Source organism: Psittacula echo (genome assembly GCF_963264785.1).
Source record: "Psittacula echo genome assembly, chromosome: 7".
NCBI classification, from domain to species: domain Eukaryota; kingdom Metazoa; phylum Chordata; class Aves; order Psittaciformes; family Psittacidae; genus Psittacula; species Psittacula echo.
Window position 1 is genome coordinate 53,831,559 of NC_137740.1, and position 27,758 is coordinate 53,859,316.

General features: G+C 40.0%; 1 protein-coding gene across 1 annotated transcript; it reads right to left on the minus strand.

The window, feature by feature from the left end:
* Positions 1-26,745, minus strand: WDR47 (WD repeat domain 47). Its single transcript, XM_080623445.1, has 15 exons — positions 26,613-26,745; positions 20,071-20,237; positions 18,409-18,492; positions 17,785-17,869; positions 14,560-15,362; positions 12,186-12,309; positions 9,484-9,662; positions 9,124-9,378; positions 8,331-8,406; positions 7,020-7,177; positions 3,735-3,904; positions 2,684-2,854; positions 2,155-2,286; positions 1,237-1,455; positions 1-546 (listed from the first exon to the last, which is right to left on the minus strand). The coding sequence occupies exons 2-15, from the start codon at positions 20,226-20,228 to the stop codon at positions 404-406; spliced, it is 2,757 nt and encodes a 918-aa protein (XP_080479571.1). The 5' UTR covers positions 20,229-20,237; positions 26,613-26,745; the 3' UTR covers positions 1-403.
* Positions 26,746-27,758: the final 1,013 nt, after the last annotated feature.

Here is a 27,758-nt window from a genome sequence, read left to right on the forward strand (position 1 = left end):
AGTTACATACAGACTTAAGTGTTGTCCAACTTCAGTTTCTATATAAAACTCTCATCAAGGCAAAGACCAAGGAATGCAATTAATACCAAACTGTAAACACATCATTCAGGTTAGAGTGCACATTGACAACAGAAGAGTTCTCCTCATAGACTTTGGCAACAAGACTACAATAGGTCACAGCAGCATGAGTTCACATGGAAGACTGAAAGCACTGCAAAAGAATATACAAAAAACACCAAGACCTCCTAGAAACCAGAAAAATCTGTGACAAGCACCCCTCCTCTCAGTAAGACACTCTCTTGCTCAACTGCTGCTCTCCCAATGCCTAATTATTATTACTTGGTTTTTACAGTTCTGTAGTCTCAGGTCTCTGTGCTTTAGCTGCATAGGTTGCCTTTGCACTCTAACCATTGTAGGTCCAAAGGGTTACAGTTCTGTCTGCAGAGGATGACAAGAAGGAAAGATCTTGCGTATGCCACCTGCACTGAATAACTTTGTCCTTGTGCTCTCCTACCACCATCAGAGGAAGCTGCTTCGTGAGGTCTCCTGTAGCAGAGGAACATCAATCATCAGTCATGTCATGAATTTATATCCCACCTCTCTGTTGTTGTGCCCCCCTTTTTTTGTTTTCTTTCTCCCCCCCATTTGTTTACTAAACCTTACATATATATTTCACCTTATAAAGCATACTTTGACCCCTCTCTCTCACATTCACACACAGAGCATAATACAAGACCCCAGTGTTTCAGTTTTTAGGCATTACTGGACACACTACAAATTTAAAATACAGGAATTCACAACTTTACAGCATGTGATTAAAATTTAATGGTCAAAAAAAAAAAGTTGCTAAGATGTACCCAACATTCCCTCTGTTCTTAGCTCTTCCCCAAAAAGATAAGCAGTATCATTCTGTTTTTCTTTTTCACAACGTCCATTTTATGACTGCTGCCTGAAAGCAATGGCCACCTCATCAGGAAACAGTGGTAATTAGTTCTCCAATATTCAAACCTCCTCCCCAAAACAAGGTATAGTTCATAGCCCACATTCTCTGTAACACAACTTGCCGAATGCCAACGCACACAATCACATTTATATACATTTCAAACCCTTCAAAGCTCTACTACTCTCTTGTCCTCTTTTTACCAAAAACCTGATATTTGAACCCAGTTCTCCTACGACTTCAATATTAAAAACACCAAATCAAAAATTACCCTCATGCTCTTTGCAGGACATTACCTTGCAAGTCTGTCACCTTTATTTTCATATCATACGATCCTGTGAGCAGGTAGTGTGCCCCTGGGGAGAAGCGAACAGAGCGAACATCGCTGGTGTGCGGGTGGTAGCTCTGCACCATCCGTCCTCCACGAATATCATACAGCATGCAGCTGGAGTCCTCCTGCCCCGTAGCCAGGAGACGGCCACTGGGATCAACCGCTACTGAGGCTACAGCGCTTCCTATAGGACAAAACACACATACATGTACAGTTGTGCAGATAGCCCTTTTTTAATAACAATACATTGTGAATAATTGTGTAATACATTGTGTAAGAATACGAAATGCTGGCCTTAACTTTTAGGTGACCATACCTACCTCCTGCTATCTTAAAATAAAAGAATTTATTATGTTCTAGCACTTAAAACTCTGAAGCCATAGGTCACACCAGAAGGTAGCAAAGCCACCACTAAGTAACCGTTTTATCAGATGAAATACGAAATAATATAGAAATAATGCAAGGAATTCCACACCCTCCCTCCCCCCCCCCAAGCCCCTGGTTTCAATAAACAAATCTGAACCCAAGTAGTTCTTCACAATGCTTTTGCAGGTTTCTATAGAGTATGAGTAACTAGAGTAAACTTGCAGAAATGGCTGCTTCTTCCCACCCTTGCCTTTGATTACAAAACAGTTCTCTTTCTTTTTTATGTTAATGTACTTGGAAGTGGCTGCTTTGAGTCGAGACAAAGGAAATGTGACTTAATAGGAACAATCACCAGCAAACACAACACAGAGTTAAAGATCTCCTCACAACTTCTGACTCTTAAAGCCAAACCCCCATTATGTGATGCAAAAAGCCTTCCATTTGCTCTATACTACTCAGACATCTTGAAATATATTTTTATGCAAGAATGATCAGAAGCAGGATAGTAAAGCCTTACCTGTTCCATGAAACGTTGTTCCCACAACACGAACACAGCTTGGCACTCTCAGATCCCAGAATCTTACAGTTTTGTCTTGGGATCCAGATGCAATCATCCAGCCGCTCCACGTATAAAGTGCTAAAATATGACCTGTGAACAAGAACTTTATTTAATCAAGTATCAGTAACCAAACAATGAAATATTACAGTTCTGATTCTATTTTTGCATTCAGAGATTTAACAGTCCTGTGGGAAACCTGCCTGTTGCATGACCTAAAATGCCAACAGTATAGGCAATACCCACGTCTGCATTTTCTCTGGAATGAAGCATGCGCTCCCTCCATTAAATTAACAGCCAACATCTCCAAAAACAAACACTTCCCACCTCCCCTCTAAATACATTAAGAGCCATCTGGAGAGGGAAAAAAATAGTCTTGCTAGAAAGAAAAACACAAAGACAAACCCCGCCAACAACAAACCAACCAACAACTTCATTATAACGTAATACAGACTTCCAAAGTGCTCAAGAGAAGTGACAACATACATACCAGTGTGGCCACTTAGAGCGTGTAGGCCCTGTCCTCGCTGACAGTCTGTTGTGTAAATATTACAGTCTCCTGCTCCAGCACTTATTAAAATAGCACCACCACTTTCTGGGCCTTCCATAAAAGCAAGGTCTCTGATTGTCCCATCATGCATGCTGAACTCCAAATCTGGTCCTAAACTCATTTAAAAAGCAAGGAACAAAATGTTTATCACTGTTGGTGCTGCAGTCTTTAAAGTAGCTACAGTGGTAATGCCAACTATTTTAGGCAGGGGTGGGTATACACTACCAAGTAAAAATATTGTTGTGCACTTTCCATACAATACTAGAGTTTTATACACTTTCCACAGTTATAGAGTTCAAATAAAATGTTTAAGGATCTTATTTCTGAGTGTTGCTTGAACTTCCTACAGTTCTTATAGCTAAAGCAAAATGTACACAAGCCATCTCCACAGCCAATTCCAGCCATGGTTTCCAGAGTACTTTTATCTCTTTCTCTAAGAAACGGTAAACTAAAAAGGCTTTCTCTACCATGAGGGAGGGAGCACTGAGAACCCTGAACCACATGGGACAAGACAGCTTCAATTCACAACATAAGAGCCAGATTCAGCATATTCATTAGGAGGGTTGGGCACAGAAAATAGTATTTGCTGGGAGAGAAGTCTTCGACTTTTAACATGGGGAGAAGATGACAGAACTAGGCAAGCAAAAGGAGAACTGGAAATAAATTTCTGCTAACAATCAAGAACTAGAGTTGGGCAAGAACACCTGCTGGTTTTACCGTATCTAGGGGGACAGAATGTACCAGAAGACAGCACTACACCAGGGAGACTTGCAAAACAAACCCAAAATGCAAGAACTGAAACTGAACAAAATCCAAAATATAATCCTCAACCACCTACAGTCATGGTGAAAGAGACTATGGTGATGGTGAAGAGGAGAACAGACTAAATTAAAAACCTATGAACTACATAATCAATGTCTTTAGAAAAGCTTTACCAAACACTGTACAGATGATTAAAAATAATTTTTTAGATTAGACACACACAGAGTACCTGTTGCATTACAGGTTTCTGCATTAAAAGGCAGTACTTTCACATATTTATCATTAGAACCAGTAGCTAGCAGCTGTCCACAGGGACTCCAGGCTACACAGTAGATTGATCCTTTATGATGCTTGTTCCTTTTGAAGCGAACTACAGGTTGTTTAGGAGTGTTGTAAGCACTAGGAAAAAAATAAAAAATTAAAAAATAAGTTAGATATCATTTCCTTTTATTTTTAAGGAAAAGAATGTATTCTAAAATAAAAATACCATTTTTGGATAACATGAAATACATTTGATGGTTCACATTGAAACATACAGTGATCTAAGACAAAACAAAAGAACCTTCTCCATCCCATTTTCTCAGTTTTTCCCTAATGTTCCCACTGTATTTGTGATTGGACACGCAAAAGCACTCACACAGTTCCTTCATCTGTAAAAGGTTAATACAGATAAAATAGAGCAATTATTAGCTACATACAAATGAAACCTTATCCCCCAAGATCTAAATTGCCAGCGTTTTTCTTTACATCCTTCATACTTTAGTCTTGATCCCATGGCCACCTTTGAACATGTTTGAGTTCCATTAAGCAACAGTAGGCCAAGAAAGCTCATACCTATGGTGGTACCCCGTGCAGCTCCTATGGCTAAAGGCTGTGTCTGGGACTAAACCATTAGGATACAGACTGGAAAATCCAAATTCTTGAAAGCAGAAATCAGAAGCCTGTATAGCCTCTGTGTGCGTACAGGTAGGTGTTTCTCTTGCCATTTCCCACCCACCAGACATGATGATCCCTAACTGGGGATTGTGTTTGGTATGACAGAATAATTATGACTGGGCTTCATATGCTCATGTTTGGGGCTGTTGTTGTGCCTAGTAGTACTGCAACTATCAAAACTGAGGCCTGCTTTTTTTATCCAAAAAGCTGTTGTCTATGCCATCCCTTCTGACAGAATGAGTGAGACTCATCTAGCACTTAGAGTGGTTGAAGGATCAAAAAAAAATGCTTCTTTGTTAACCCTACCTGGGAGGACACAGAATAATGCTGCCCTAAGTCAAGTACTGTCTCTTCTTTGACCATTAAATAACAGAAAACCATACAACAAAATAACAAACTCATACATGTCCATCATTATAAGCTGTGCATTGAATATTACTTCTTGTATAATGTAACTCTCAAAGCTTCACCCATCTACTAGAAAATCTACTAGAGCAGTCTGTGCAAGGAACACACATCACAATTATAGGTTAATGCAGGAATCTTCACAGCATCTAAACATAATCTACATTGTTATTTCTGAAACCAGATCAGCTTTACACATAGCTGAAATGAAAGGAACAGTCCCACTGATACACATTTCCTCTATTTCAACTGATTAACTTCCTACAACATTATTTCTTTGTTCCCATAGCACGATGTAGTCAAGTAATTAAGATGAAATACTGGTGTATCTAACTTCATCAACATTCACTCCAGTAACATCAACAAAGTCAACAAATTCAACTGCTATTGAAAAATTCAGAAACCTACAGTAAATACTTGAACAAAAGAGGCAGAGACACAAAACAGAAGACAATCATCCAAGCCTGTTTGAAAACTTCTGAGAGAAACATGGCTTTAGTAAAGAATATAATAAATCTACATGGAAGTTAATTTTATTTGTTGCCAAAGAGAAAATCCATGATAGATTTTCTACACTGGGACTACCATTCAGCACACACTACAGAGCTTCTTAAACGGCCTAATGCCTACTATGTCACTCAGAATCTGGATTCACTACATTTAAGAGGCAGAGGCAGCAGCTGAGAATCACTGCCTTTGTCAGGACATGGGAGCATCTACCTAGCAATTTCATACAGCAGTTTGAAAGACCATTCAAAAAAAGCTTTAAGAAATCCCAACAAAACTTCACTGTACAACTAAGCAACTATTTACCAGATAGGGTACACAATTATAGCTTTTTGAAAACCATGAAACATCCTGAAGGCATGTCTAGACTTGAGTTGTTCCAAGGATCAGAGTATCTTTAAGATAATGCAATCTGTCTGCTGACTTGTAAATCCCATGATGAAATGTTTTTGGCATACTCTAAGCTTAAGGGAAAAAAAACCCCACTGAGAACTACAAGTTCAGAATTAAGAAAATCTCAGTATTTCTTTCATATCCAGATGCAGTATGTCACTTGTCACATCGGGTCATGCACTGTAACTAGAGACTAAGGCTGCAGAATCTAACCTTCCCTAATGGTTAGAATAACAAGCCATCTGAGAGTAAACCATGATCAATGCAGAAGCATCCATTCTACTGGAAAAGTTTTGCACTGTTTACCACCCAAGAGGAGGTTGTCTGGGCTTGAAGCCCAGCAAGTCAGCTTGCACCCACTATCAGAGAAGTCAGTTTGGGTTTGTTTTCATGTAATGACAAAAAATAACTTGCAGTAAAACTTGAAAAGCCACCTTACTGATGGTATTGAAGGAGAAAAAGGAGAAACCAACTACATCAGATTACTGTTTGAACCCTTTGGAAGGCTAAACATGAGTCCTAAACTGGAAAGCTGTCGCTGATAAAGTCACTGCGCATGCTTGTAGCTCCTCCTAAAATAGTGAGATATTAGATGCCTGCATTTCTCCCCCACTCCAAGAAGATCATCTAACTGGAACACAAAGTTGAGATGGAAATATTTATTTCCAAGTGAAAAAATATCCCTTCCTTTCCCCAATAAAAAAATGAATGAAAATAAACCATAAAAACACAAGCACACAATAAACCACAAAAAATGCTTTTCCTATCAAGGAACCTAAGTATCAGGATAACAGTGTTTATAGTAACAATGAGCCAATAGGCATGCTCTGGCAAATTTAGCCATAGAAGCTGAAGAAGATACCGCTTTCTCTACTGTTAAGTCTGTCCTCCTGCCAGAAACTGTATCTCCCAAAGCCCAGCTTGTGCTGGCTTGAAAACTGACATGTTTTCTCCCACTTTTACAGCTGGAATGTCAAAACCAGAAGGCATCACAGTGAATACAGAAAGGCCTACCTGCTGAGACAAAAATAACACTTTAGTAAGGAGAGGTGTGGTATTGTGCTGGCATCTTGCCTGTAAATGGAGACCAAAGCCATAGCCTACAAATACTCACATTCTTAAGCACATCTTATTTTTGTTTGACAGCTCTGTTTTTAAGGAGAGCACTGCACTACACATCAAAATAAAGATGTGAAATGTACAGGTATCAGTAGCTACATGAGAAAGAGGTGCTATGATACAGAAAAACAAATGATTCTACAAGATTTCTTACCTTGGGTCAATTACTTCTGGATAGGCACAAACTCTCAAAGTTTTAGAGTTGGAGCCAACAGCATATAAACTCCCACTGGGATGAAAGGCTACAGCTCTGACAGCTTGTGTGTCTTCTAGAGTATTAATGCAAATGAACTGCTTTTTTGATTTGTCATCCTGTGTGGAAAGACAACAGTCAAATTATGTTCTCCATCATAAAACTGGACATTTAAAAGTGGATGCAACTGTTTCATAGATTAATGTAAATCTATTGTACCAAAATAGCAGCACCAGCCTTCACACAATTGTCTACTCCTGGTCAAGGAATAGCTTATTTAAAATCAGGTCACTAACATTAGATTAACATTTCTCATTGTCCTCCAGGTTTCCAACAGCTTTTCTTCTTCTAAACAGCCCATCTCAGACACATGATATTAAAGTTTATTTCTGTGTAAACACGTTTGATCTGTGTGAAATTTGCAAGGGGAACAAAGCTGCATTTTCACTGAAAACACTCCAAGCCATAAACACAGTTTATAAAACAAATATAATACTAAACATAAGAATCTGCTTTTCACCCTGTAGATGCTACAAAGTCATCTTTATCACATCATCCTCCTAGCAACTTCATCACCACCTTTATCAATTTATTTCTTTTATTTATCTGATGCAGAAACTTTGGAATACATTTATTGCAAAGTTACTTCTCTAACATTGGACCATACTGACTGCAGTCTAGCAATTGAAGTTTCAACCTGGAAAACATAAAACAATGGACATAAAAGACATCCATTGGAATCTCTGTGGTACAAGACGTTGAGAGCTTGGACTGTTTGGCCTTGAGATCAGAAGGGCTTATCGTGGGAATCAATCAATGTGTAAATCTCATCAGTGTATCTAAGTACCTGACAGGAGGAGTGAAGAAGAGAGGAGCAAAACTCTTCTCATTGGTACCCAGTAAAAGTACAAGAGACAATGGACACAAATTGAAATATAGGAAATTTCATTTAAACTTTTTTGTCATTTTAAAACCCCTGTGAGGGTGGTCAGAGATACTAACAGGTTGTCCAAAGAGGTTACGGAGTCTCCATCTTTGGAGATACTCAAAACCCAACTGGGCACAGCCCCAAGCAACCTGCTCTCACTGAGCCTTCCTTGAGCAGTGGGTTTGGACTCAGTGTCTAGATGTCCCTTCTCAATGGTTCTGTGATTCTGAAGGTTATGCATCAATTAAAATTCATTCTAAATACCTATTAACAATGACAGGATGTCACACGGTCAGGCTTAAATACTGAATCCCATGAAAACACAAGTTGTGAAGAAAACTCACCTCATCTCCTCTTGGTCTTGTTAAATTCCCTGAAGAGTCTTCCAAAAGGGGCTGAGTGGCAGCATGTTCTGATACACTGTTTTGATTTGGAGAGTTTAAATTGACAAGAAGACAGAAAAAAAGCCCAACCCCAAACTAAGAGCAGGGACAGATTTGTCTTTAAGTAATTTTTGGACTTAACTACAGTTTCAGCCATTCTCACAACTAAGTTATGTGGACACAGGTTATGCATGTCTGATTCTTTATCATTAAACTAGTATTTTTAAAAGGGGGTGCCCTTATATCAGCAGTTCCGGCACTGAACAGTGAATGCAAGTTAAAAATAATTGTTTTCACTCTATGACAAACTTATACATACATACATACACACACACAGGGAAAAAAATGGTTGTTGCTTTCAGGTCAGCACTACGTTTAGTCAACAGAAAAAAATCCCGTTCCCACTCTGCCCTGCCTCTCTCTCCATCTAGCTTTTACTTCATAAAAAAAAGCTTCTAGAAACTTAGTAGAACACAAAATGAAAAGAGCTATACATATAAGATTGAATAAAAAGTCAGAAATAAAAAACCAGCATAAAATGTAAACCATAACAAAGAAACCACTATTTCTTATGTGCACTGTCAAAACCAAAATAATCTATAAACCCTATAAAAATATTGCACACATTGATCATGAACTAATATCCCTAATTAAATGACAAATTCATTTGACAACTAAAACTAAACCCTGACAGCTACTCCCACAGTCTTAACAGATGGGTATGTCTAATCCTGAACAGTCTCATATAACTTACGTTTGACTCCCCTGCACAGGTGACTCTTCAGGAAAGGGTATCTGGTTAGCTGCTCCACACTTCCGAGGAGTGCTTGTACTAACACTTTGGCTACCAGTTGTCCTGGGACTACCATCTGAAGGTGGTGTTGTGAAGTTACTTGCTGGATGGGTAGATGCATTCCCTTTGCTTCCATTACATTGCTGACTAAGTGTTTGTACATCGTTTCCAAGATTGTCCATGCCTATATTTAATTCTCCTAGTTTCTGTATAGATCTAAGAATAAATTACAGGAAAAATTAAGATCACCAAAACAGTTTATTATGAGAACTTGAGGAGGGATAGGACTAGATGGAGGGACAATCAACAAAAAGCTCCAACCTGTTAAGAAACTGTTCAGTAAGATTCTGTTGCTGGTCAGCTCCATCTTCTTGATTTACACCTCCTTCCAACAACATCTGCTGGTACAACTGTCGTTGCTGCTCTTTCTGTTCTAAATGCTGCTGGTAACGTAGTCTTTGTCTGTAGTATTCCTGAAATTGCTCTGTCGAATCACGAAGCTAAAAAGAAATGAGAATTATGGATTAAAATTAAATACTTAATTGCAGAATTTAACCAAAATACTCACTTTCTGGTTCATTATTTCAACATAGGCATCAAAAGGCCCAGCAGCAATCTCCTCTCCTCTGAGCAGCAATGCTTTCATTCTTCCTTAAAATCAGATATAATTTACATACTAAAAAGGTAAATCACTGCCAGCCTGTGCTATATTCACTGTTGAATTAGTTCTGCCATAATTCAGGAGGAGACTTCTCTTTCCTACAAGACTTAACTACTACTTAAGATCAAAACAAACAAGAGACTGAAAACTGATAATAAAAATGAGAAAACAATGTAAGCTACATTCCAAATTCCAAGTTCTATTTTCACTACAAATTTAGTATTTTCTGCCAGACACCTCCCTGCCATCAGCCTGCAGAGTCGATTTATCAGTCCCCATAGCCAGCCCTGAAGTGGTCTATCCAAGCATTACATCTTACTTTGGAAACTGGCGCCTTGTTCTAATTTAAAATTCCTTACTTTTTGAACCAAACACAAACACCTGAGCTGTCTTTCTCACAGCCTCTTTCCTCTCATGTACTATCTTTAGGCTTCCCACAGCGTCAGCTCCCCAGGACTCACTGCCTTCTGCATTCCCCAGTCCTCACTTTTTTTTTTTTTTTTGCCACTAGTTCCAAACACCACCATCATAAAACAGTTGATAACAGGGTAAGAAATGAACAGAAACTCCCTACAGAAAACCAAAAGCACTTTAGTCCAAGGCCAAACTATCAACATTGAAGTACAATACATCTTATGAAAAAACCCACTCAAACTGCAGATTTACCAACCAGTAAGAAAAAAGTAGTAAAAGAAAAAACGCTGGTGATTTGGGTTTTTTTGTTTTTCCATTTTCAAAAGTGACATCTTTGTCATCTAATGATTCTAAGTTGCATAAAGACAGCCTGGTAACTTTGCATTAGTTCAAACCAATTCATGCAGAAGATCCTTCTTTGTAACTATGAGCCTTTGCATTTCTTGTAAATAAAATCTCTTGCATGATGATTCTGTGTTTTCTGACACATTGGTTTGGCTTATATTGGATTTTCTGGCCCTGCTGCATTTGAAAACGTTTAGTTTTCTGTTCCCCAAGATGAATACCTGCAATTGACTCACTCAGTTATCCCCAGAAGTGTAGAAAGCATTAATTCTCTGTATTTCGAATAAGTTCAAAATTCCCCAGTCACTGGGTTATAATCCTTCTAAGCAACAGGCATATTCTTGTCTATACTCCTTTCCATGACCTATATGCATTTGTTGCCATTGGATTCAACCCTTTGATCCTCTGGATTCTGTGTAATTATTACTCAAACTAGCACCTAAACCTAACGTATGTTGCCTAGATGTTCTGTTCTTTAAAATCTGGCTTCTAACTCAATCCCTCCAAGAACAGTGCAAAAATAAAGCTGTTTAAGAAATTTAAGTTAATTTCTTACTTTCACAGTATACATATATACCAGTACAATGTGGAAAACAAAACAAGGTAAAATTGCATGGGTACTATTTCCTTTTCTATTTGTGTTTTCTGGCCAACGTCTTCACCTACAGCACAGCATCTCCTGTCTTCATTCTGTCCTACGAATTCTGCATCTGGATTTTTGCCTTTTGAAGCCTGCTCTATTACACCTCTAGCTAAGCAATCTCCTCCTTCCACTTATTCCCAATGTGCATACACAATACTGCAGCAGCAGAGAAGTTGCTCAGCAGAGTCCTCGAGGGGAGTGAAGCCCTCAAGTTTGGAGGACTTGGCCAATCCTCCAGTAGACCCCATTGCCTCACTCAAGTATCCGGAGTCTACAGGAACATAGCCCTGTCAAGACTAAACTGGTTTTCATTACCATGTCATAAGCTAAGACAAAGTCTCATTAGGAAAATCAAACTGGAGTCTGCAAAGAAGACTGATTGCACACTTGATGTTTTTCATCATTCCTGAATCAAGAGACAGATATTTAAAGCTGTGGAAAAAGACAGGCAACTTTATCCTATTGAACTGTTATTTCACTGTCACCATATTGCTGTTAAGGAGAAAAAAAAAGGACAAAAAAGGACAGTTAAGGCACAAACCTTCAAACATGAATCCAAAAAAAGTTTATGATACTGGATTCTGAGTAGCGAAGACAAAAATTGGGTAATTCCCTACAAAATATAATTTCTGTGTCCCAGACAGAAAATTATGTAAGATGACCTTTGTAATTTGGTGTTAACACCAAAAATTACAGGCTACATGTCAAACTCCTCACTAAAACACTAAGAAGATTCTTAAGCATTGTTTAATATAATACTGCAAGCTTGCATTAGACACAAATGACGGCAGAAATTTTTACATAAAAGAGCAGATTCTTTTAGCTTTTCTACTGTAATAAGAACAGGATTCAAAGCAATCCATTGTCACACATGAAGTTCTCAACACAAAGGCAAATTATTATGAAGTGATCAGAACCCAGCTCAAAGTGCCTCATTATTTTTAAACTAATAACCACTACCTCATTTTTCTCTTGTTTGGCTGATCCCTGACTCTGTGCTCCATTAAGTGGTTCATTTTCTGGAACTGAACTCTGGCACGAAGTCTCACTGCCGATGGGATGCTGTTGTTCCACAGGAGTATCGCTTATTACAGCAACATGGAAAAGAAGAAAAGCTTAGTTGAGAAAAAAATGAGTAGAAAATCCTCTAGCAAGTACAGAAATGTAACATTCTAGAGTAAAACCTGATTAACACAAGTGCGCAAACTACTTACGTCACAAAACACAAGATACATATGACAGTACAAGAGGCATTTTTCCCCTAAGCAATGGCTTGCACCAAATGAAATAAACCCCTAACAGACAAAAAGTACAGCCAGCCAATGTGCTTTGTTCCCACATTTTCCAAAAAGCTGTACCACCATGGGGTATCCAAATTCCTTGGTTTCTACCCTTTCAGTTGATTTATATACCCTGTAACGAACAGCTTATTCAAGATCCTCTATTGTCGAACAATTACATGCGTGGAACATACGCTATGTGACTAACATCTTCTATAAGATAATAGTTTAATTACAACTACCAATCTAAATTTAACCTCCATCTAAGTGGTCACTCTAAACTGACCTTCATTAAACATTCCTGAAGTGCTACGTAGAAAAATGTTTATATAAGTTTTGCTATTCTCTCATTATACAAGTATTTCTGCATGTAACAACCAGTAAGCGTGCAGAACACATTACAAGTCTTGTATTCCCATCTTCAGGTTTGTCAACCTAAAGGCCCATTCACTGACTTGGAGCAAAGCTCTTCAGGAATTTATTTCAAACTTTCTGGGTATCTCTGTACAAACAATAGTAACTTAGCTGACTAAAAGACAAATAATTACTTGCTGAATACAACTTATAAAAGAAATACCATGTGCAAGAGCATGACTAAGCAAGGGCTAGATTTATGTATCACTCAGCTTCCGAGCATCTACCCTTGCAAATATTGCCATTTAAGTTGGACACTTAATCTGAAGTTCGATTTTCTTCTGAAAAACGTAATGCATTTTTGAAAACTATGAACCCCTTAACTTCATTCTTATCTTCAAAAGATGTGTTAATGAAAAAACATGCTAAGAGCTATAAACATCACTTAACATTGCATGAAAACGCTTACACAAAGAAGAGCGGCAAGTTACCACTTTATTTTGCCCACAAGGTAACTCTGAGCAAAATTATTCTAATACACTAATACTGACAAGGGAAACATACATTAGTGTAAAAATTTCCATTATCATTGGTAAACTGACATAAGCACACTGTTGTTGGGTTTTTTTATTGAGTTTAATTACAGCTGCTGTCTACCTTAACACAAGATTATTACTGTAAAGCAAAACTACTAGACAATTTCACCAACTGGAGCCAGAATTAAGCACCACAACTCTAAGAGCATCCTCTGCTGGCCAGCGCACCCAAGCACAGTGCTAGGTACCTCTGATTCTCCCAGAGCTAAAAAATCTGTCAGCTGCTTTCTAGAGAAGTATGGATATAATATCTAGAAATAGACTAACTGCTGATCCAGACAAAGGCCAAGCAAAACCATGATGGTAAGTTCTTAATTTACAAGTACCATTTCTCCTATTTACCTGGACTTTGCTCTCAGAGCGTAAAAAGCACAAAGTTTTGATACAGACTTTAGTTCTTAAGGAGAGGTGTCAGTTTTGCTGTCTACACTGCATTTAAAATGTTATTAATAGCATTTAACACTATCATAATGCAACTATTTCCAAGACAAATATAAAACCATTATATATTCAGCTGCCTTATTCAGACTTGTTTTGGAAAATAAGTAAATATTTAAGCTGAACTACTACTGTAACAATTTAAGTGATGGAGAAATGTTGCTAAAATGGCATACAGCCATTTCCACTGACTTCATTGGGACTATTTCCATATGTAACTTTCTGAAGTATACTTAATCATTTGGACTGTCAGGACCAAAATTTAGCAGCACTTGGGGTCAGAATGACATAGAGAAAGAAGATGAAGTTACAGCTATTCCATTGCTTCTCTTTATTTATCTGGAATGAAAGAATTGAGTAATACTGAACATGTATCTTAGCTATGCTCTATTACTTAATCCAAGCAGATCTGTGCTCTGCGCTACGATTTCAACTTTAATAGTCCAGATTGAATCCATATGGCTCAAGATCAAATACGGAAATCTACTTGGATCATAAAAGCATAAGCAAGAAAACTCCTCATATGCATAGTTTTGATTACAACAGATTTTTAACAAATTATGTTCCAATGTTACAATTATGCTCAAAGTTCCAGTGAAGGCAATAACCCACTAATACAAAACGCAACATAAGCCAAAGTGAAACTTAAGCTTCAGTTGTGCCTACCGCTCAGGTGACTCCTCAAAAATGCTGTGACACTCTGTATTCTCAAGCATGAGACTTCGGCTGAGATTCTGTACTCCTGGGTAGTGGAAGTTAGCAAAGGAGTGTGACATTGGAGAAGTTTTGGTCCCAAGGTCTGTGACTCGCTTATCATGACTTGTTAATCCACATGACAGCCCATCTAAGGCAGGGTTTAAGGAACGGGTCATGTATGCATCTGCTGACTGAGGCCGTCTCATTGGGGATGAAGGGTATGGAGAAAGTTTGCTGATAAGAGGTGTCAGAAGATCAGCATAGGCAGCTTTTGTAGGCTTGAGGAGTTTATCAACATGAATATTAAGCATCTTCTGTTCAAAAGCGCAAGAAAAAACAGTTGCTGGCAGATTCTGCAGCCATGATAATAAGCTAAGGTCCAAGTCATCACACCCATTACCACACAAGAGATCAATACCCAGCAACACTTCACTTTCTGTGATTTCTTCTCCTGTTGCTTTACTCTGACAGAATTCCACACAACATTCATAAAGCAAACCCTTCATTACAAGCTGAAATAAACGATTGTTACTTGCTTTGAAACCAGCCTCACTCAGTTTCCTATCAGCAGGAATAAACTCTGCCACCATGATACAGGCTTCTTCAAAGCAGTGAACCCGTGCAGTGCTGGGATTCCAGTCCTTGAATTCTGCATGGTTGGTCAAGCGAGGCAGGGTCAGTAGCAAGCAGAGTTTACTGTAGTCTTCCTTAGAGGGACAATATTCTTCCAATGCATGTAGGCACTGTACAGCCTCTCGCATTGTAAATTCCAGCTACAGAAACATTAACAGAGTAGTTTGTAGTACACGTTACAATAAAACAGTTGCAGAAGAAGCTGTAGCAGAATTTCTCCACTATCATTCCTTTATTACTGTTTATATTTTAATTGAAACAGCATACTGAGTCTGGAATTGCTGATGCAAATGTTACAACACAGACAAATTTCAGAATGCTTTGACTTCCTACCCAGTTCCATTTTCTTCATGTCACTGCAGGTTTGGTAGGCATGAAATGGTAAATCTGTACTAAACACATTCAATTATTCTATAGTACAAAAAGTTACTTTCATTGTCAAAGTCAGCTGACTTATTTTCCCCTTCTCCCCTTTTTTATTTCTATAGAAAACTATTGGCATGAGTTACAAATGGCTTCTAGACTTTTTTTTTTCCAGTGATTAGCAACTCTAAGTTGGCTTTTATATTTGAGATTTTCTGTTCTTCAATCAAAAAAATGTTAAAAAAGTTCAAAAAGTTTTCAGAAGATAAGACCTGCAAAATGAACAGAAGGCTTTTAGTTCAAAGCTTGTTGACAGCTAAAAGCCAAGACCATGTTAAGTACATGGAACTTGGAATTTTTAGTTACAAAGATTTGAAAAATAATAAAACTATGCCGGAGGGAAGGGATGCCATCCAGAGGGACCTCGACACGCTTGTAAGGTGGGCTGATGCCAACCTGATGAAGTTTAACCATGACAAGTGCAAGGTCCTACACCTGGGTCAGAGTAATCCCAGGCACAGCTACAGGTTGGGCAGAGAAGAGATTCAGAGCAGCCCTGCAGAGAAGGACTTGGGGGTGTTGGTTGATGAGAAAATGAACATGAGCCGGCTCCAGTGTGTGCTCTCAGCCCAGAAAGCCAACCATATCCTGGGCTGCATCAAAAGGAGCGTGACCAGCAGGTCGAAGGAGGTGATCCTGCCCCTCTACTCTGCTCTTGTGAGACCTCACTTGGAGTATTGTGTGCAGTTCTGGTGTCCTCAACATAAAAAGGACATGGAACTGTTGGAACAAGTCCAGAGGAGGGCCACGAGGATGATCAGGGGACTGGAGCACCTCCCGTATGAAGACAGGCTGAGAAAGTTGGGTCTGTTCAGCCTGGAGAAGAGAAGGCTGCGTGGAGACCTCCTAGCAGCCTTCCAGTATCTGAAGGGGGCCTACAAGGATGCTGGGGAGGGACTATTCGTCATGGACTGTGGTGACAGGACAAGGGGTAACAGGTTCAAACTTAAACAGGGGAAGTTTAGATTGGATATAAGGAAGAAATTCTTTACTGAGAGGGTGGTGAGGCACTGGAATGGGTTGCCCAGGGAGGTTGTGAATGCTCCATCATTGGCGGTGTTCAAGGCCAGGTTGAATGAGGCCTTCGGTGGCATGGTTTAGTGTGAGGTGTCCGTGCCCATGGCAGGGGGGTTGGAACTAGATGATCATAAGGTCCTTTCCAACCCTAACTATTCTATGATTCTATAATTAACCGTGTTACTTAGCATCTGCTCAATACAGCAGCCTTTCATCCACAACATGCCAACAGATTTGGTAACATTGAAAACAAAAAATAAAGGACATAAATCTGAATTCCCCTCCCCTCTGCTGCTATGTCGTAACAGTACGCAGATTAAGCGATTAGAATACGTTTCCCTTTACAACTACAAAAACAGAGTTACTTTCAGCTTTCTCTACTCCATCAAGAGAAAATCCCGCAGTATAACATATGTGTACTGGGACAGAATTGCAGTCAACTGAGTTTGGGAAATTAAATCAATTGTCTTAAAACTACTGGAATTCTTATTTTTTATTTAATAACTTTTGTGCCAGAAATTTGGTATTAATCTATTACCAACATATATGAAAAACTAATTTCACAATCTGCACATCTTCTTTGCCAACTTGAGTTGACATCTCTTTCCACATTGAAAATCGAAGTTCATGACTCCTGCTGCTTGCACATCTAATTGAATCAGCCCTTTGTGAACCCATCTGTTCCCTCCAAATAAACAGCTGTGTCCTTTCTCTCTAAAAGCAATGGAAATTAAGTTTAAGATAAATTCTAATTGAAATTTTTCACCTAGTCCCACTTGTAACAATGTATTTCTGTGATTCTGAGGTTTGCTTCAGAATACTTTTGAAAAAAGATCCCTGTACTTCAGCATAATGGCCTAAAGGACATCTCAGGATCAGGACCACAAACACAGCGCATGCTGCTAAGTTTGAAGTAACTCTTGTGTATACAATTGTATTTGAGAGCTGGGAACCACATTCATTTCCAAAGGATATAAATTTTTTTTTCCCGTTGTTCATAAAACCATTTGCTAACAGCTAAAATGTACGTATTCAGAGCTAGAAGCTTCCGCCGTGCCTTTAACCAGAATCTCCCAAAAGGTTTCATTACAACAAAAAACCCAAACAAGAGACAATTCTTACATGCTGAGGCTCATCTTCTGCTGACATCGCATTGTTTACACATAAGGCTTCCAAAAACTTCTGCTTCATTATGATGTAACGAAATCTGCAGGTAAGAAATGATACATACATCTTGATCCAGTAGCTGAACATTCTTTTAGAGACAAGCAGGGTATTTTACAGCATATTTTTGAGTTAGGCACAGAAATTGCAGTGACAATGAATTCTGATCTCAAATTTTAACCAATTGGAAACCACAAAATTCTATCTTAATAGAAAATGCCTTCTTCTATAATTGCTTTCAGAAATATTAAAATATTAGAAGGCTATTAAGAAAAAAGTATAGTAATCATACTAATTTCTTCAAAAGAAATATGGCAGACAGTAAACTATAAAACGACACTACAATATGCACCACACTCCTACAGTGTATGGAAAATGAAAACTTGCTACAGATTGTATGCACATACTTTCTATAGTTTGTTTAAAAGCACATGCACACGCTGTAGGAACTGTATAGAGATTAGAAAAAAACCCCATAAACTAAGGTGAAAGTCTTAGAGCTACTGCTTTCATCCACAATACTTAGAAATTCATGTATTTTCCACAGCTCAAAAAACTGAACTGACATACATTCTATTTTACCTTTTCTTGTCGAATTTTTCCATACATTCAAGAGGCTGAATAAATTGAAGAACCTCATCCCACTGACCATCAAGAATCAATTGCCTATTAAAAGAAAGAGTCACTCCTTCAATTTTACTGGACAAGGACACCCTTCTTTCCAAGTAAGTAGCTCACTTAAATACACAGCAGTCATTTAAATACACAACAGGTGATCAACCTGTTTTGAGAAGTTGATGCCAAGATGACTGTCTGATGTGACTATTGAGAACATCAAAATCCATATCCTTTCTCAGAATTTTGCATTAATTACTGCATACTGGAAGAATAATTATTAGCTGTTCTTAAAGGGACATCAGAAATGACAAAATGGTCCTGTGTGTCCTGCTTCACCTGTAAGACTAATTTAAAAAAAAAAAAAAAACAAAAACCAAAACCTTACAGGAAGAGTCTGAATAAATAAATTGCTTCAATGAATACATCCCGAATAATGAAAGCAGACTTGAAAATGAGTGATTTTTAATTGTATAAATACTGCTGGGCCTATTTTATAAAGGGATGGGGTGGGTTGAGGAACACACAGCTCTCAGACTAAGAACAGAAGATCAACAACTTGACAAGAAACATGCCAGCACAAGAATGCCAGCTCCAAGACCAGTGGGGCTAGACTGTACAGGTGGATTAGTTTAACTTCTTCATACCCTCATATCACACAGTTCTCTATAAAAGGCCCAGATCTACAAGGAAGGGGTGATTTTATCATAAGATGTATACTCTAAGCCAGAATCAAACAAGCAAATAGGATTAATAACTTCAATTGAATTCTTCTTTAATTTCATTCCAATACCCATAATTTTAATCAAAAGGGAAGTCAGGTGACAAATTCTGTTCAGTGATTAAACCTAATTTTTAATGTTGTAAGAACAGCTGAGAAAATTATTTTCTCATGACTCTACACAGTTCTTTGGCACGAAATACAAAACAGCAGCACTAAAAAAACCCTAGTGTGCATCTACAGCGACTCCTTTTAATCATTTTAAGGGCAAACGGTAAACTGCACCAACTCTCATGCCTTGCTGATAGCAGAAACCCCCTTCATATTGTTAAATTTTAAGGAAATCTATGTATTACTTTGAAATGCAGATAATATTTTGGGGAAAATCTCTGTAAGCCACTCCACTCATTCTAGATCTTAGCACTAGAATATTCTAAAAATATTTTATTTTAGTAGTCAATAACCACACATTCAGTTCCATGCGACATGGTAAGCAGATAGTATCAGATCACTGACGCCAACAGATCTTGCTCTCCCATCCTATTTCTGCTCATGAGCTTTCTCCCACTTTGCACTGAAACTTTTTTAGACCCCACCCCACTTTAACTCATTACTGTGCCAGAAAATAACCAAGTTACAACGAATGAACAAGCAAAAAACAAACAAATCTGTGTTAACCCATGTTGATGATGCTTAGTCTATTACTTCAAGTGGCTCTAAGAAGCATGTCATTAACTTCAAAGCTGAAATATGATGCAGGGCTGGGCCAAAGAATTGGGATGAGGAAGAAGCAGAATAAGATGAGGGAATAACACCTCCTGTTTAGTGGCATGGGACTGCCCACAGAATCAGTCCCACTCTACATTTTCATATACATGGTATTGAAGCACTAGAGAAACAAGTCTTACCTTAGAAAAAGCATGTCGTCTGAAAACAAGCCGTTAATGACCCCACTTTCTTTCTCAAGTGCCAGCATGCTGATATGAAGTTTCCTTGAGTTCAGAAAATCTAGTATTAGTTTTATTATTTCAGCTTCTTTAACATTCACTGTTTCTTCAGCCGTCATGATGGCAGCCTAAAAGGGAAGAGAGAATTTTAGCTATGTTTAGTATCTTTTTTTATGCTTGGTTAAGAAATGTTGGCTACTAAAAACCAACCAACCAACCAGTTTTATAGGACAGAGTACCACAGCATTACAAAAATTATATAGATAAGATTTGGAAATTTATTTTAAGAGTTTAATTATGAAGCCACAATTAAAACCTAACAATGTATCTGCATATATTTTTATTTGTCTTACACATAACATGGCACCAGTTAAACAAATCTACCAGCAATCAATCCTCCTGAAGCGTGAAAATATTATTACCAAGTATGCAATATGTAAAATTTTCCTTTCTGAAATGCAAACAGCAAAGTTCAAAGAGCATAAAAATAAGCCAGTTACTTTGTCATTACCTAGAGAACTTACATATAAACTTAAATGTTTCTAACAAATACAGAAAAGCCAGCACACTAAAAATGCAGTCTCCCCCTTCCCATTTTTTGAAGTAGTGTATGACAATCAAGGCAGAGGTTTTCTTCCTTCATAAGAAGGAAGAATGAAAGGAAGGAAGAACCTAGCTCTGTCTTAACACTTCATGAAGAATCTGAAGCTGCAAACCCAAGGGGGCCTAAGCCAGCTTGAGCACTCTTTGCCAGAGCCCCGTTCACTCACTTGACTCCAGCTGCATGCTATAGCCCTTTCTCAGCACTCCTCACTTGGGTTGTTGGCTCAGCCTTCGCACCAGCTCACCTGCTGCAGTGGCTTAATGGTTGAATGAGCTTTCCAGTCAGCAGAAAGGAAAACCAGGAAGACGCAGCTGGGAGAGTGACAGGACAAGGCCCTGGCTATTGGCAGTCAGCTTGTTAAAGCTTCCGTGAATACAACATCCAAGCTCCTTCGCAATACAATTCCTCCAAGGATATGAGAGTTTCAGCATGTGGTTTTCTTAGGAAACTTGAAATGAATTTTATTTCTGGCTAAGCCTTAAGTCTGACTTAAAGTAGAAGCTGTTCAACTTTAAAAATCTTTTTAACCTTTTTTTATTTTTTAAACCTTAAAAAGACTTTACAGCTGTAGCTCCTAAGTTCATCTGCTGAAAACTATCTGGGGATGTGTAGAAAAACCCTGTAACACAGCCAAGTCACACAGCATTGCCTCATCAGAGCACTTCAGAAAAAGCTAGCAGCTACAAGAGTGCAGTTTCACATAAGGAGGAGTTCAGTTTCAGCCCGTGTTACTGCAGAACAGGGCAGTCTCTCTTTTCACCTCTGCACTCAGTCATACATCCCCCTTCATGCCACCCCAGGTAGAGCAGCGCAGTTGGCCAGATCACCTCTCTGATCCAGGCACAGGTTATCACTCTGTGGACACCAGGGAACTAACACTGACAGAAAGAACTGACACAGCTTTGTTTTCTGGCAGCAGCCACCTCTTAACCTGACTGAAACTGATTATGAGAATGCACCAAAGAACAGAAAAGAAGCCACAATCAGTGATGAACCATCAATAACCCAAGGAACAAGGAGAGATCATAACAGTGATCAAAAAAATTAATGGAGATAAACATACAGAGGAAGAAGCCCACAGCATTAACTACCCCAGCTGATCTCCTTTTTAATTCCAAAGGGGAAAAGGAAACACTACTTAATTCCTTCACATAACCATTTACTTATGCAGAAATCTGGCAATTACAACGCCCAAAGACAGACAAGAGTGGATAACGCAGCTCCCAAGACAAAAATGGAGAAATTATGCAGACTCCAGACACCTCAGCCTTGGCAAACTGCAGTCCATAAGCTAGTTATCTATCTCATATTAGCAAAGATGCACAGAAAGTGGTAATTAGAAATCAAAAAACAGATATAAGAAGTCTGAATAATCTAAGTAAGCCACTCATAAAGTATTAACAAAAAATTACTTATTTACTGGAGAAGAGCAGAAGAGAAATACTGTAGTGAAGCTTCTCACTGATCAGCATAAATCAGTGCTAACAAACTTCAAGTCATACAAAAAATTAGGCATTAATAACAGAGGTTTGTATTAATCATCTATATCCCCTAATTCTCCCATCTTCCTCACAGTTGTGTATGCCTACTTTTTTCCAAGGCTTTGCCAGAACATTTGACCAGGAAAACATTTGACTATAGCAGCATAGTTTATTTTGGGACAAGGGGGACCTAATTGTGCCAGACGGAATGGCCTTACTTCTCTCGGAAAATGGCTGGGTTTAGTTCTCATTTCAGGCACTGAATATTCCCATCACCAAGCACTGTGATGGGTCTCACGCAGGACACCCCAGAGACCATGAACCCACTCTCAGCTAGTAAAGTCAGAAATTAAAATCTGGCTCGCAGAAAGCTTTGCTGCAGAAAAGAAATCAGACAGACACATAAATCCAAAGCCAGAATTTGTAGAAAGATGCCTTTTCCAGTTTTAGCACTGTTTCAACTTCTCCTTTCAGCAACTGGATATGGATTTTTTGTTTCAGAGAAAAATTTAACCCTACCTTACACAATGAAAAAAAAAAAAAAAAATCAACACAAATTTAACCAGTGGTTTACAATTAACATCTTAATTCCCAAACTCACCCTAATGCATTTGCATTTTTCTCTTTTTTTTTGATTTCTGCACTGGTGTGTTTTATACAAATCAAATAAATTAGTTTTCTTGCCAAAGTAAAACTACTAGAAAAATTCAGACTAAGACTCCCTTTGAAGAAAGGAACTCCAAGCCCAGCTCTCTTTTCAACTGGACCTACTGGACTCAAGTCTAAACAGGAAGCCCCTCTACAGAGTTTCAGTATTTTCTTAATAGTAATTATTTATATAATCTATTGATTTAAAAAGCGTGTGTAACACTCAGTACTTTGCTTCAGAGTACAACTATATTAAGCAAAAACTAGCATCTGCAAGGAGTTGTGTTCTCCACTGTAGTTTTAAAAGAACAGGTTTGTCCTGAACATAAAGCTTTTGCCAAGTCTAACACTTAACTTCATTTACTTTTATTTATATTTCTGTCCTGGGTTCAGCTGTAACAGTTATTTTTCCCCTTCCTAGTAGCTGGGGCAGTGCTGTGTTTTGGCTTTAGTCTGAGAACAATGCTGGTAACTTACTGGAGTTTTAGTTGTTGTTCAGTAGCACTTATCCTGATCAAGGACTTTCCAGTCTCCCACGCTCTGCCAGTGAGGAGGGGGACAAGAAGCCAGGAGGTAGCAGAGACAGGGCACCTGATCCAAACAAGCCAAGGGTTATTTCACACCACAGCATGTCATGCCCAGTATATAAACTGGGGGGTGTCACCCAGAAGGCCCAGATCACTGCTTGGGTATCAGTCAGTGGGTGGTGAGCAACTGTGTTGTGCATTACTTGTGCTTATTGTTGTTTATTTCCCTTTCCTTTTTAGTTTTATTTTCTCTCCCCTTATTTCCCTTATCATGAGTAGTAATAGTTTTATACTATACTTTTGTTATTGGCCTGTGTTTATCTCTATGGGGTTTAAACTCTTTCAATTTTCCTCCTCATCCTGCCCAGAGAGGGGAGAGAAAATGGGAGGTGAACAAGATGCTGCGTGGTTCTGAGTTACTGGCTGGGCTTAAACCATGACAATTGCCCACACAAATTAGGATAAAGGATGATGGGCCATCCTCCGTATTTGATATGGGACTGGTCACAGCACTTCTGCAGGCCTGTCAAGAAAGCTCTAATATCCGAACATAGTTTGGATACTGAACTTCAGCAGAGTTAAAGTACACTGATAAGCTCATAAACAGTATTATAAATATATTCAGTGTGCATCTGCTATCAGAGCAGTACAAATAGCTAGGGAAGAACAATAAATCTACTGGAGAAGATTTTCATGTAGTCAGTGGGTTTCTGGCTGATGAGCTCAGACTTCTCTTATAAACACTGTGCTGCCAAAATAATAAGCAACACTAACAATATCATAAAATTATAAGTATACACAGGCTTACACATCACCCCTACCAGTTTTTCTGATATTCAGCAATATGCATATACATGTACAAATAAAAATAATAATTAAAAAGAACAGCAGGGAAACTCAATAACAGAGCTCAAGATGTATCTTGGTTCATCCCACTATAGTGCATTCTGCCAGCCCATATGGCACATAACGTCACAATCTGATCAGCTCAAGTACTAATACCCAAGCACAGCGTTACCTTGTCGTATAAATGAAAAGTGAATGAGTATTATAGCATAACATTTCTGGTGCCTTCTATTAACCAGGTTTTGGTTACAATTCTTATCTTACCCAGTCTTTTCAGAATTGTGCTTTTCCACGCCCGTCCTTCTTATTTCTTTCTCCTGTCACCCCCCTTATCATTTTCCCCCCTAGTTCTGCATTTAAATTGCTTTTCCTCCAAATAAATCTACATCAGTAAAAAAAGACACACTTCTCACCACAAACCCTGGCACAAGTTTTCTCTACATCTTCAGCAGACATGTCCTTTAAACAAATTCTTTGTAACACAGGCTGCCTACTCCTAAATTTTCCAGAGAGGTTTCACCCTTGTTCTGTTCTTACTCATGCTCTCAGAACATGCCAACAGCAAGAACCCTCTCATGGTGTTGTAAGCATAGCAAACAGTATTTAAAAAAAGAATACTTATGCACTTAAATACACTAATCCAGAAAAATCTTTATGAATTTTAATTAAAAAAAAAATAGTGGCTAACCACTCTCTCTTTACATTACATCTCTTAAAAGAAATTTAAAACGTATAGGCATTAATATACTAGAAAGCTGAAGTAACATTTAATGTTCTGAAAATACAAGTAAATAGGGAATTCTAAAATAAGTGTTATACCTACATTATTTATTATCTGAAATACATCACTCATATAATACACATTCACAGAACAGGGCAGGGAATATAAAACCACTCATTACTCAGAAATACAAGAATAACACATTAGAGTTCAATTCTGGAGTGTCACATTGACAGCAGCGATACATTTAAAGGGAGAAGCAATGCCTAATTAGAAGTCTTGGTTCACTGAATTCAATGACAGCTGCAATGCATATCCATAACTTCAGCATCTTGGTGAGCTATGTCACAGAAAAACCAAACGTGAAGAAGAAATACATATTTAAAAAGCTGGCTGTTTTGCTTAAAGTTATTTTACCTTTTAATCCATCCCATAGTCACTTACATAGGGATCTTGGGTCTGGCTAGAAACCACTCTAGAGTTCTGGCTACACAGCAGGGCCCAGTGAGTTCTTAGTGGCGTTTTTTCATGTGCCCTCAATCACCTTCCAGCTATTCCACACCAAAAGAATTTGAAAAAAACCCGAACAAGTCTATAGGCCATTTATTTTCTGTTACAACTGTTTTCCAAACAGTTAGTGCAACTCACTGACACCCACTTCACCCTAAGAGATAGCACAATTCATTATTTCAAATGAACTACATTAAGCACATGAAGGCCTTAATAGAAAACCTTCACCAAAGTTTGTACAGCTGAACTCTGTAACTGAAACCTTTTTCTGCTCCACCACACAGAAAATAAGTGCCCTCTCACCAGCCTTTTCTTCTTCACACAGGTTTTTCACTAGCTTGCCCTCTAGTAACCCATTTTTTTTTACCCTGCTTAGATCAGCTGTTGCTTTAGATCCATCACAGCAACCCTTATCTCACTATGCTTTGGAAGCGACTGGCAGAGCTCTTTGCCTTCATCAATCCCTGTTACAACATGCACCCTCTTTATCTTTCTGCACCATGAATGCCAAAAAGGTGACATTAAATTATGCAATACTTCCAATTGAAGTATAAAGCAGTAAAATGAAAACCCCAAACAAGTTACAGGCTAGCAATGAATACATTTCGGCTTAAAACCCCACCAAACCCAACAGTTGCTCCAGTCTTTTTTCCTCTTCACGTGCAATTCGAGAGGAAATCCAGCTCTCAGAGAGAAAAGGTTCGGAGCAGCCGCACTGTTTAATTACACAGTGCCGAGCCCGAATTAGCATTTGGAGAATGTCAGCTCGACACCGGCAGGGCCGCAGAGGAGCCGACGCTTCTCTGAAGACGCCCCGGAGCCAGGGCACACCCCGCGCTCGCCCCGGGGCTGGGACGCCGGCAAGCACCGAGCCGGTCACCGGGGCCCACCGGCCCGGCCCACCCGCGGGTGCCACAACAAAGGGACGGCGGCTGCCGGGCGTCGCCGGCAAGCCGAGGCGATGCTCCCCTCGGCAGCGGGTCCATTAGCATAGCCATGCCCGTACGCCAGGGACGGGGCGCGGCCCCTCGACAAGGCAGCCCCGCGGTCAACGGGGCGCCGGGCAGCGCCCATCTCACGGCGCTGGGGACGCAGCCCCGGACTCACCGCCCCGCACGGTCACTGGCCCCGGCTCCTCGTCCTCCGTCCCGCCCCCCGACACTCACCTGAGGGACCCAGCGGGCCGTTTGCGCAGCAGCAATGGGGCGTGAGGGGAAGATGGCGGAAGGCCTCGCTGCAGGGCGGGCCCGGCCCGGTGTCGGGGCCTCACTCCGGTTCCGTTCCGCGCTGCAGCTGCCACCCGCCCTCACCGCGGACTGCCGGCGGCGCGGCGCCGCAAGACCCTCCCCGCGCCTCACCGCACCCGGGCGGGGTGCCCGCGCCGCTGCCTGACTGGAAGGCGACTGAGGCGGGCGGGGCCGCGCCGGCTGGGCGTTGCCGCGCCCGAGGCGGGTGGGCGGGAGGGACAGATGGTGGCGGTCGCCGCGCTGAGGCGGGTGGGGTTCGCTTTGTTAGCGGAGGGTCGAGCCCCGAGGCTGAGGTAACCGCGGGAGGGGGAGCAGCTGTCAGCCCCGGCTCAGCGGAGTCCTCTCGCGAAACTCCGCGTCGGGTCCGGGCCTGTCCCGGGGGAGCGGCCCATCGCGGCTTCGCCCGCCGCGTTCGCAGGGAACGGCTGTCTAACGGGGAGGGCGGCTCTGGGAATAACTTACAAGCACTCCCCTCTTTTCCGGGACGGGTGTCCCTGGCTCCCTACGCAGCCCCGGCCTTTCAAAAGGCCCCTTCAGCCGCTCGGCTCTCCGCTCTGCCCGCGAGCCGCCCGAGCGCCTCCCGGGTATCTAAAGCCACATAGCACACATAGAGCAGGTGCACCGTTCCCTCGTTGGATGGGGATTGCCGTCAAGCTCTGCCACGACCGCGTTTCCTTCGCTCATGCGGCGGAGGCTTATGGCTCGTTGGAAACAGCTTTAATTAGTGCGTGAGGCGCGGCCGCGTTTCGGGCCAGCCGGGGGGGGGGGGTTTGTGGTCGTTTTGCTGTCTTCTGCTCCTTGGAAAAAACCGCATTCTTCACGGAAGTCATATGTATGCAGATGGTGTATATATTATGAAGATGCCTTTATAAGTTGTCATTTGGATGGATTTTCGGCATTTTTGTAACTCACTTATGGCATGTAAGAATTATCATGGTGAACTTTGTATTTAAACACTGAGAATAACCTTTCTCAGTGTTTAAATATAGCTGTGAGATGAGATACTGAAAATCTTATTAGAACTCTAGTACAACACTTGGGCAAACCTCCTGTGTGTATGCCGCA